Genomic DNA, 12,278 nt, shown 5'->3' with positions numbered 1-12,278 from the left:
TCTACATCCCTACATTTGTCCTCTAGTCATGCCTGCTTAGCCATTTTGCACTTCCTGTCGATCTCATTTTTGAGACATTTGTATTCCTTTTTACCTACTTCATTTACTGCATTTTTATATTTTCTCCTTTCATCAATTAAGTTCAATATTTCTTCTGTTACCCAAGGATTTCTATTAGCCCTCGTCTTTTCACCTACTTGATCCTCTGCTGCCTTCACTACTTCATACCTCAAAGCTACCCAATCTTCTTCTACAGTTTCCAGAATGAAATTTTCACACTGCAGGAGAGCTTCTGTAAAGTTTGGAAGGTAGGAGACGAGATACTGGCAGAAGTAAAGCTGTGAGTACCGGGCGTAGTCGTGCTTCGGTAGCTCAGATGGTAGAGCACTTGCCCGCGAAAGGCAAAGGTCCCGAGTTCGAGTCTCGGTCGGGCACACAGTTTTAATCTGCCAGGAAGTTTCTTCTACAGTGTTTCTTTCCCCCATTTCTGTCAATTGTTCCCTTATGCTCTCCTTGAAACTCTGTACAACGTCTGGTTCTTTCTATTTCTCCAGGTCCCATCTCCTTAAATTCCCACCTTTTTGCAGTTACTTCAGTTGTAATCTACAGTTCATAACCAATAGATTGTGGTCAGAGTCCTCTTCTGCCCCTGGAAATGTCTTACAATTTAAAACGTTGTTCCTAAATCTCTGTCTTACAATTATATAATCTATCTGAAACCTGTCAGTATCTCCAGGCTTCTTCCATGTATACAACCCTTTTATGATTCTTGAAGCAAGTGTTAGCTATGATTAAGTTGTGCTCTGTGCAAAATTCTATCAGGCGGCTTCCTCTTTCATTTCTTCCCCCCAATCCATATTCACCTACTGCGTTTCCTTCTCTCCCTTTTCCTACTACCGAATTCCAGTTACCCATGTCTATTAAATTTTCGTCTTCCTTCACTATCTGAATAATTTCTTTTATTTCATCACACATTTCTTCAATTTCTTCGTCATCTGCAGAGCTAGCTGGCATATAAACTTGTACTACTGTGGTAGACATGGGCCTCGTGTCTATCTTGGCCACAATAATGCGTTCACTATGCTGTTTGTAGTAGCTTACCCGCACTCCTATTTTTTTATTAATTATTAAACCTACTCCTGGATTACCCCTATTTGATTTTGTATTTATAACCCTGTATTCGCCTGACCAAAAGTCTTGTTCCTCCTGCCACCGAACTTCACTAATTCCCACTATATCTAACTTTAACCTATCCATTTTCCTTTTTAAATTTTCTAACCTACCTGCCCGATTAAGGGATCTGACATTCCACGCTCCGATCCGTAGAACGCCAGTTTTCTTTCTCCTGATAACGGCTTCCTCCTGAGTAGTCCTCGCCCGGAGATCCGAATGGGGGACTATTTTACCTCCGTAATATTTTACCCAAGAGGATGCCATCATCATTTAACAATACAGTAAAGCTGCATGCCCTCGGGGAAAATTATGGCCGTAGTTTCCCCTTGCTTTCAGCCGTTCGCACTACCAGCACAGCAGGGCTATTTTGATTAATGTTACAAGGCCAGATCAGTCAATCATCCAGACTGTTGCCCCTGCAACTACTGAAAAGGCTGCTGCCCCTCTTCAGGAACCACATGTTTGTCTGGCCTCTCAACAGATACCCCTCCGTTGTGGTTGCACCTACGGTACGGCTATCTGTATCGCTGAGGCACGCAAGAGATTGAATAGTAAACGCGAAAGACTGCATCCCTGTCTTAGACCATTCTAAATCCGAGCTCTTCGTTCTTGGCATTCTACTCTTATTTCCTCTCTTGGTTCTTGTAAATACTGTATATTGTCCGCCTTTCCCCATAGCTTACCCCTATTTTTCTCAGAATTTCGAACATCTTGTACCATTTGCCAGTGCTGAACGCTTTTTCCAGGTACACAAATCCTGTGAACGTGTCTTGATTTTCCCTTAGTCTTGCTTCCATTATCAACCGCAACGTCAGAATTCCCTCTCTGGTATCTTTACTTTTCCTAAAGCCGGACTGATCCTCTAACACTTCCTGAATTTTCTTTTCCATTCTTCTGTACATTATTCTTGTCAGAAACTTGAATGCATGAGCTATTAAGCCGACTATGCGATAATTCTCGCACTTGTCGGCTCTTACTATCTTCGGAATTGTATGAATGATGTTCTTCCTAAAGTCTGATGGTATATCGCCCATCTCACACGTTCTACTCACGAACGTGAATTGTCGTTTTGTTGCAAGTTGCCTCAATTATTTTCGGAATTTCGATGGAACGCTATCTTTCACTTTTGATTTGTTTGTTCCTACGTCCTTCAAAGGTCTTTTAAATTCTTTTTCTAATATTCCCTATTTCTTCTCTGTCGACTTCTGTTTCTTCTTCTAAGACGTCTTCAGAAAAATCTTCCCGTCATAGAAGGCTTCAATGTACTCTTTCCTCCTATCCGCTCTCTCTTCTGCCTTTAACAGTGGAGTTCCTATTGAGCTCTTAACGTTACCGCTATTGCTTTTAATTTCACCGAGGGTTATTTCGACTTTCTTATATGCTGAATCCGTCCTTCCGACAATCATTCCTTTTTAGATTTCTTCACAGTTTTTTCATAAAGCTATTTTGTCTTAGCTTCCCCGCAGTTACTGCTTATTTCGTTCCTAAGTGACTTGTATTTCTGTGTTCCTGAACTTCCCAGGCGATTTTTTTGTTTCCTCCTTTCGTCGATCAGGTGAAGTATTTCATCTATTATCCATGGTTTCTTCACAGTTGTCTTCTTTGTTCCTACCGTTCTCCTACCAGCTTCTTTGATTGCACTCTTTCGATATGTCCAGTTCTCTTCAACTGTGCCGGCAACTGAGCTTGTCATTCTCGCAGTGTCTATAGCCTCAGAGGACTTCAAAAGTATCTCTTCATTTCTTAGTACTTCGCTATTCGACCTCTTGGCGAAGTAATTCTTCCTGACTAGTCTCTTAATTTCAGCCTTCTCTTCATCATTACTAAATTGTGATCTGAGCCTATATCTGCTTCTGGGCACGCTTTACAATCCAATATCTGATTTCGCAATCTCTGCCTGACATAGTATAATCTAGCTGAAATCTTCCCGTATCTCCCGGCCGTTCCAAGTGTACCACCTCCTCTTGTGATTCTTGAACAAAGTATTACCTAGCGATTTGGCACAGTGCTTAGCACGTTAGACTCGCATTAGGGAGGAGGATGGTTCAAACTCGCGTCCTGATTTAGGTTTCCCATGATTTCCCTAAATCGCTTCAGGCGAGGATTGTTCCTTTGAAATTTACGTATTATCCTGATCCTTGCAGATGTAATTTTTGTTCATAGTAGGGATTAACAAAAAATGGCGAAATTATAGGTATTTGAAAAGAAGATCATTTTTGGACCCCTGTTTTTAGGCCCAAAAAAATACTAAATATCAACATACAGAAAATCGGCTACGATGAACTGAAGAGAATTCAGTTTGCTTCAAGGGTCACCAAAAAGCATTAAAATCGGATGGAAATTGTAGCGTGGGCGACGACAACCATGCGGAAAGGTGGTTGTGAGAAGAACCCGTTTAAAGTTTGACAATATTTTTATACAATAAAAGAGAGACAAAATTTTAAACTTACGGGATATCATCGATCGCTGGTCCATAATAACTATCGCTCCGGCTAGCGGATGGCCGCTTTCAGCTACTTTGACCTGACGGGCCCTAATTTTCGTCTTCAAAGCCCTTTTCGTCTCTATCTTCACAGAATCGGTGTATTTCATCGCCGATTTTGATTTGAAGGGTATCTGCCACGTGAATTAATGCCGTGCAGCCTATATTGAATAAGCATAGGCCAAATTTGATGTTGACAATTTCGTTTCGGTTGGATGTTATTTCTGGAGCGTATTTCCGAATGAGCAACTGAAACTTCCGTTCACATTCTGAGTAAAGCCGGCCAAGCAACGCTCCAGCAAATCAGGCTTACTCATGACCGTAAGCACCTCGCGGACGCAACGAGTGGAGCGTGAGAGCGGGACCGGTTGTCTAACGCCGAGGCCTGCCGTGCACGCTCGGCTTCAAACGCTCACAGAATCGTTACTTTTTGGAGTTCGCGCATCATATTTTGGGGAACAATTCCTCAATATGTACACTGTAGTTCCATAATAAATAAAGTTTCGAGTTTTTCCGACCGTCACCCTGTCGTTCCCCTTTAAGAGCGCAGTTGCAGACGAAGCGACATTACCGTCATTAAAGGTTATCTCAGCGTCACAAACAACCAGAGATTTCATTCCTACAAGACTCATTCGGGTTTTGCGTTCGATCATGGAGACATTTGGCAAAATGGCCAGGATGAGCCAACACTCTTTTTATCGGTCTAATAGCTTCCATGGCCGGCCGCGGTGGTCTAGCGGTTCTGGCGCTGCAGTCCGGAACCGCGGGACTGCTACGGTCGCAGGTTCGAATCCTGCCTCGGGCATGGGTGTGTGTGATGTCCTTAGGTTAGTTAGGTTTAAGTAGTTCTAAGTTCTAGGGGACTTATGACCTAAGATGTTGAGTCCCATAGTGCTCAGAGCCATTTGAACCATTTTTTTGAACAGCTTCCATCACTGTAAATGGCACGGTACTTTTGTGTGTAAATTGTTCGTTAGCACCCTCTGCCTAAGCTATGCACTACTCGCACCATAAATCAGCACCAGGTGGGCGAATGCAAGTATAGATGTACACTACTGGCTGTTAAAATTGCTACACCACGAACATGACGTGCTACAGAAGCGAAATTTAAAAGACAGGAAGAAGATGCTGTGATATGCAAATGATTAGCTTTTCAGAGCATTCACACAAGGTTGACGCCAGTGGTGACACCTACAACGTGCTGACATGAGGAGGTTTCCAACCGATTTCTCATACAAAAACAGCAGTTGATCGGCGTATCGTGGCATTGCTGCTCGCGTTGGTCGAGATCCAATGACTGTTAGCAGAATATGGAATCGGTGGGTTCAGGATGGTAATACAGAACACCGTTCTGGATCCAAAAGGCCTCGTATCACTAGCAGTCGATGTGACAGACATCTTATCCGCATGGCTGTAACAGATCGTGCAGCCACGTCTCGATCTCTGAGATCGATGGGGACGTTACTAAGACAACAAATATCTGCACGAACAGTTCGACGACGTTTGCAACAGCACGGGCTATCAGCTCGGAGACCATGGCTGCGGTTACCCTTGACGCTGCATCACAGACAGGAGCGCCTGCGATGGTGTACTCAACGACGAACCTGGGTGCACGAATGACTAAACGTCATTTTTTCGGATGAATCCGGGTTCTGTTTACAGTATCATGGTGGTCGCATCCGTGTTTGGCGACATCGCGGTGAACGCACATTGGGAGCGTGTATTCGTCATCACCATACTGGCGTATCACTAGGCGTGATGGTATGGGGTGCCATTGGTTACACGTCTCGGTCACCTCTTGTTCGCACTGACGGCGCTTTGAACAGTGGACGTTACATTTCAGATGTGTTACGACCCGTGGCTCTACCCTTCATTAGATCCCTGCGAAACCCTACATTTCGGCAGGATAATGCACGACCGCATGTTGCAGGTCCTCTGTACGGGCCTTTCTGGATACAGAAAATGTTAGACTGCTGCCCTGGCCAGCACATTCTCCAGACCTCTCACCAATTGAAAACGTCTGGTGAATGGTGGCCGAGCAACTGGCTCGTCACAATACGCCAGTCACTACTGTTGTTGAACTGTGGTATCGTGTTGAAGCTGCATGGGCAGCTGTATCTGTACGCACCATCCAAGCTCTGTTTGACTCAATGTCCAGGCGTATCAAGGCCGTTATTACGGCCAGAGGTGGTTGTTCTGGGTACTGATTTTTCAGGATATATGCACCCAAATTGCGTGAAAATGTAATCACATGGCAGTTGTAGTATAATATATATGTCCAATGAATACCCGTTTATCATCTGCATTTCTTCTTGGTGTAGCAATTTTAATGGCCAGTAGTGTATCATCAGTGGATAATTCGTAGAAGAATGTAGCCCACACTGCTCTTTTTCATCCCTTGCAGGTCATCTGTATTGTTTCTTATTGCCATTCGATAATATTGCTGGAGCTCACCAGTGTTTTGTATGTAAGTCTTCCTTTGCCATTTATAGTCTTCACAAAATTAATGTGGAATAAAGCTGTTTCAGTTCTCACACACTGGACCCAGCCTCTTTATACAAGCATTGACATGAATCCAAGGAATAAACAGCAGAGAGCCACTGCCTTCTAGATTGAGTAGTTCCGGAGAGAGAGAGATTCTTAAGGAACTCAGTGCAGAATGCCTGGATTTTTTTTACACTTGCACTTAACTTTGAAATGATGAAAACACACTTCCAATTAGAATTAATCGATAAGTGGTGCATCAAATTATTCAGGAGAGATCAAATATTATTAAGGGATAATAACCGGAAAATGTCACTTTTCGACCAATTTCACCATACGTCCTCACCTGAAGATCGCAGCTGTTACACGAAATGAAAGCTCGCTGCGCGTTGGCGGGTTACAAGCATCAACCCGTGCGTCCATATGAGCGTCGCGGTGCGTGCGTCACTGCGCATGCGCGGCGCTGCTCAGCTCAGTTCCCTCCCCAAGCTGTTGGGCCGCCGTTAGACTACGGGCAGTCGGCGCCTGACTGCAGGAGCTACGGGTAGCCACCAGCAGCTGCTCCCGCTGACATCGCTGCTGACACGGACATGTCTCGGATGCTGACCGCGGTGAGTCGCAACGCCGGTCACGCCTCTCTGCGCTCACTGCTCCAGCCTTCTCTCTTTCATTCTTTCCTTCAAATGTTTGAGCGGATCGAAAGCAAGAGTCTCTACATACCGGGTGATCAAAAAGACAGAATAAATTTGAAAACTGAATAAATCACGGAATAATGTGAACAGAGAGGTACAAATTGACACACATGCTTGGAATGACATGGGGTTTTATTAGAACCAAAAAAATACAAACGTTCAAAAAATGTCCGACAGATAGCGCTTCATATGATCAGAACAGCAATAATTAGCATAACAAAGCAAAAAAGAAAAGATATTCTTTACACGAAATGCTCAATATGTCCACCATCATTCCTCAACAATAGCTGTAGTCGAGGAATAATGTTGTGAACAGCACTGTAAAGCATGTCCGGAGTTATGGTGAGGCATTGGCGTCGGATGTTGTCTTTCAGCATCCCTAGAGATATCGGTCGATCACGATACACTTGCGACCTCAGGTAACCCCAAAGCCAATAATCGCACGGATTGAGGTCTGGGGAATGGGAGGCCAAGCATGACGAAAGTGGCGGCTGAGCACACGATCATCACCAAACGACACGCGCAAGAGATCTTTCACGCGTCTAGCAATTTTTTTTGGTTCTAATAAAACCCCATGTCATTCCAAGCATGTGTGTCCATTTTTAACTCTCTATCTACATTATTCCGTGGTTTTATTATTATTATTTATTTTATGGCCTTCATTGGACCACTCTAGTCAAAAATACAAAGTTGTAAACAAGTTGTTACACAGGGATACAATTTGGCTCAACAGTAACTTAATATGATATTTAGGTAATATAATTAAGAGTCTATTCTTGCATGAAAGGTGTTTTGCTCTTCTTTCTGCCCAATATTTCTTCATTCTTTCAGATATTTTCTTTCTTTCTTCATCTGAGATCCCTCTTACTGTACTCCTTTTACTGATTTTCATTTGTAGTCTGGTTTGCGGGTCTTGCAGTATTCTGGTTTTCTCTGTCTTGTTTATTAGGTCATCTACTGTAATTTGGAGTTCTTTTATATCTTCCTTAATTTCTGTGATCCATTTAATGTCGCTCTTGCTATTCCACAAATTTTGTATTATTTTTTTACTAATTCTGTTTTCTGGAGTTCTCATCAGATGTCCAAAGAATGAGATGCGTTTCTTCCTGATCGTGCTCATGACTGGTTCTATTTTCTTATTTACTGTTTCATTTTATTCCGTGGTTTATTAAGTGTCCAAATTTATACTGACATTTTGATCACCCGGTATTACAGAATTGGTATGCGTCTGAATTTACAGAGCCAAACAAAGAGTGCGAAATGGACAAATGGGTTATCAAATTGATCAGGTTGAGGTCTGGTTTTGGCAAAGAAACAAAAGATTTATTTGCTTCAAAATAATTTTAGTAAATATGAAAAAGGTAGTGATTTGAGGAAATGTGAAGTATTTCACTAACAGCTGGTGCAGTCTACGTAAATGGAATGTCAAAAAGTTCATCTCTTCAGCATCTAGCTATTTTGTGCATAAAAAGTTACCTTGCTGTCTTATTTGAATATATTATATTTCCTCATTTCTGAACAAAACTGGACAAAAAAAAACTTCGTCAAATGTTACATGAAGTGAGTTGTCTGAAAGTAAGAAATAAAATAAGTTAGCCAAACACTATTTCTTTCAAAAGCTTTTTATGATACAATCGTAACCGGTTTCGGTATGCAAAGACCATTTTCAGACGCTAGGGGGAGTATTTGACGAACAAGTGTTCACGCATTGTCAACTCATGAACACTTGTTCACCAAATGTGGCCCATAGCATCTGGAGATGGCCTTTGAAGGCCGCAACCGATTATGACTGTATCATACGAAATAAGTCAACCATCGTCTGCGCAAGCTCTGAAATGGCTCTGAGTACTATGGGACTTAACTTCTGAGGTCATCAGTCCCCTAGAACTTAGAACTACTTAAACCTAACCAACCTAAGGATATCAAACACATCCATGCCCGAGGCAGAATTCGAACCTGCGACCGTAGCAGTCTCGCGGTTCCGGAATGAAGCGCCTAGAACTGCTCGGCCACAGCTGCCGACTCTCCGCAAATGGAATGTCGTTTCTGCCAATATTGTTACATAGTGCCATTTTGTACATTTTATGCACAATACACGTACACAATACGCACTACAATACTCTTCGTAGATATGTTTATTATGCCTTGAGTTTTTGGAGCTGCAATCCACTCCTCATGATTTCAAGCATGATGCAAAGGCGCGTCAAATGACCACAATCAAGATGCCGCACTCACTTACTCTGAAATGTCTAGTTTCAATTAAACGAATATCTTCAGTATGCCTATACAGATGCAGAAATATAATGGTCAACATTATCTTAAACGCTGTAGATGTAAGGTTTCGATGAAAGAACGTTCACGAAAGTTATAGTCACAGTAAACGACTATATGGAAGGTTACTCGGTGCAAAAAATAATTTAAAAAGAAATATAATTTTGTGTATTACGGAAGTTTGTCTTGTCTTCAGCGTGTTTGTTCGGCGTAGCAGAGTGAGCAGCTGCGAACGATGTCTCAGCAAACGTGTTCTTAGACTGCCCAGAACAGCATCGAAACTAACGGTAGGATCAGTCGACATCTGTCTACATAAAGAAGATCAGCGATTTTTCTCTGATCTTGTCGCTTGCGTAGTACGAGAAGATATGAGAACGTGATAAAGTAAATATTTTGTTGAGCAGAATAAAGACTATATCTTTCTATTTTGTTGAAATTTTAAACATTGTTATAGGCTGAAGACCAGCAACCGTTCGTTAACTTAATTACAGAATGTACGTATAGCCACCTCGGCTGCATAAAACTGTTGTCAAATTGACCATGGTTTCGACAGCGCTAAGGTGGTCTTCATCAGAATACAAATTATATAGGATTGCCTAGAGAATATAATGACATGGCTAAAAATTACAATATAATTAATAGGATTACTTCCATATACTGTACAAGCAGTGTACTTACATGTAATTACACCATAGGTGAAAAACATCTGAGCAAAACAGCTCGTGTCACAATGAAATAATCACAAGAATAAAAATTAAACTGTAAAAATATAACATATTTGTCAATTGGAATAAAATGTTCCATCAAAATACAATGGCAGACACGCGGTCGCTTAGAGCCAAACAACTGCACCAAACCGCCGCTACTTTCAGATTAGACTGCTAACAGGCCAAGGCAGCCACGAGTTGGACATGAAAACAGATTCGTGCCACCTAGCAATAAGTGATCGAATTACAGACAAGAGCAAATGAGGCACTGTATAGACAGTTTAACATTACAGGCATTAACAGAAATCAGCTGTTAAGTCCCATAGTGCTCAGAGCCATTTGAACCATTTTTTGAATAACAGAAATCAGTACATGAAAATTACAGCATACCATAACGGTCTTATTTTATAAATGAAATATAGTTCAAATGTATATAAAAAATGTAAAACTGGAAAGGAAAACGATGTTTAAGAGACTACATTGAGGAAAGTATCGCCACTCAGACCATTTTTAATTAGCGGCTCTATACCTTGAAAGAAGTTTTGCGTAATTGCAACTGTTCGTTCAGAATGAGACCGTCCTTCAGAGATAGGTGTTTAAAAATCTCTAACTCTTCTAACATGTTAAGCCTAAAGCCTTTTTTTTCTCCGACTGCAAGATCTGGACGTCTTTTACATCTTTAGGAGTATGCCGTGTGATTAACAAATGGTCAGCGAAAGTTGAATTGTGAACATTGGTGCCTTTTCTTTTTTGGCGACAAGGTTTTCATTAAATCTTGTCGCAATAGCTTGGTCAGTTTGGCCTATGTAATAGGCAGGACAATTGCCGCAAGTAATTTTATAGACACGAGAATTATGCAGAGGGGAAAGCGTAGGTTTCAAGTTATGTATGATATTACTTTTTAAAGAATTATTAGTGGAGAAGGCTACTCTACAGCTATATTTTTTTCGAAGTGATCGCTGTATTCTGTAGGAAAATGGACCCAGAAATGGTATGGAGAAAATTTTTTTCTTTTCATTAGGTTCGTTATTAGAAAGGCCTAGGGTAGTGACTCTCTTATTGGTTTTCCTACTAAAAATAGTATCTACTATAGAAGAATCATAGCCATTATTGGCAGCCACAGTTTTAACCAGATTGCTTTCAGATTTGAGATTTTCAGAAGAAAGGGGTGTGGAGGTGGCTCTATGAATAGCTGAATGAAAAAAGGCCGTCTTATGAGAATGCGGGTGTACTGAGGTGAATGGAATAATTTGATCAGAACTGGTTTCTTTGCGGAAGATATTGAAGCTAACTTTGTCATCTACTATCGTAAGAGTGAGATCTAAAAAATTCAATTGCCGGAACTCTTTTTGGCTTTCACAGCTGAAAGAAATATTTTCATGAAACTGGTTAGCCGGCCGTAGTGGCCGTGCGGTTCTAGGCGCTACATTCTGGAGCCGAGCGACCGCTACGGTCGCAGGTTCGAATCCTGCCTCGGGCATGGATGTATGTGATGTCCTTAGGTTAGTTAGGTTTAATTAGTTCTAAGTTCTAGGCGACTGATGACCTCAGAAGTTAAGTCGCATAGTGCTCAGAGCCATTTGAACCATTTTTGAAACTCGTTGAACATATTAAAAAGTTTATCAACACCTTTATTCGGCTTTTTGTATATGATAAAAATGTCATCGACGTACTTAGCATATGAAAGAATGCTTACAGTTGATGCTGAAAAAATACTGAAAAATTTTACTTCTAAAAAATTAAGACATCTGCAGGGAGTCCTGCTAAGGCGTTCCCCATTGCAAGGCCATTTAATTGCTGATATAGTTTTCCATTAAATTCAAAATAATTGTATTTTACTACAAGACGAAGTAAGTTCGTGAAGTCGGTGATTTGTTCATCAGGTAAATCTTTTTTGATAGAACGTAAGTTATTTTCTACTATGTCAATTGTACCGGCACATTTGTGTAAATATTTTTAATGTCAAAGGAAATTAATTTCCTATCTCTGTCAGAGTGAACGTCTTTAATTTTATTAACTAAATCTTAACTATTGGAAACAGAATAATTGCTATGGAAAACCAACGATTTTTCCAATATATCTTCAAATAATTTGGTTAAGCCGTGGTAAGCACTATTCATACTATTGGAAATTGGGCGGATCGGGTGGTGTTTGTTATGGATTTTAAAGTGAGTTCGTAACTTAGGCGGCTGCGGATTCATGTTGATTAATTGCTTTTTATGGAAAGGTTTAAGAAGATTTTTGGCATCGTTAATAGCAGTTCTGACTTTTTTCTGCAAAGTTGGCGTGGGGTCCTCATGAGAATGTCCTGTCTATAGCTCATTAGACATGAAAAGAAAGTAAGCAAAATGCAATGCCTTCTACCTGTAAAATCACGTAAACCAACTAGTTTTAAAAACGTGATAGTATATTCTATGACAGAGTTTTAAATAAGACTGGCATTAACTTTACAAAAGCGGAGATGTTGCT

General features: G+C 41.1%; 1 protein-coding gene across 1 annotated transcript in view; it reads left to right on the top strand.

Annotated features, from left to right (window-relative positions):
• Positions 1-6,663: 6,663 nt before the first annotated feature.
• Positions 6,664-12,278, top strand: part of LOC126251946 (corticotropin-releasing factor receptor 1-like) — a 418,931-nt gene continuing 413,316 nt past the window's right edge. The window contains exon 1 of the mRNA XM_049952707.1: positions 6,664-6,750. Coding sequence (XP_049808664.1) covers positions 6,730-6,750 — 21 coding nt within the window. The 5' untranslated portion in view covers positions 6,664-6,729. The remainder of the gene's footprint in view (positions 6,751-12,278) is intronic.

The sequence above is a fragment of the Schistocerca nitens genome, chromosome 4 (genome assembly GCF_023898315.1).
Source record: "Schistocerca nitens isolate TAMUIC-IGC-003100 chromosome 4, iqSchNite1.1, whole genome shotgun sequence".
NCBI classification, from domain to species: Eukaryota; Metazoa; Arthropoda; class Insecta; order Orthoptera; family Acrididae; genus Schistocerca; species Schistocerca nitens.
The sequence above is the reverse complement of the archived record's forward strand: the minus strand, read 5'-3'. Positions and strand labels throughout refer to the sequence as shown.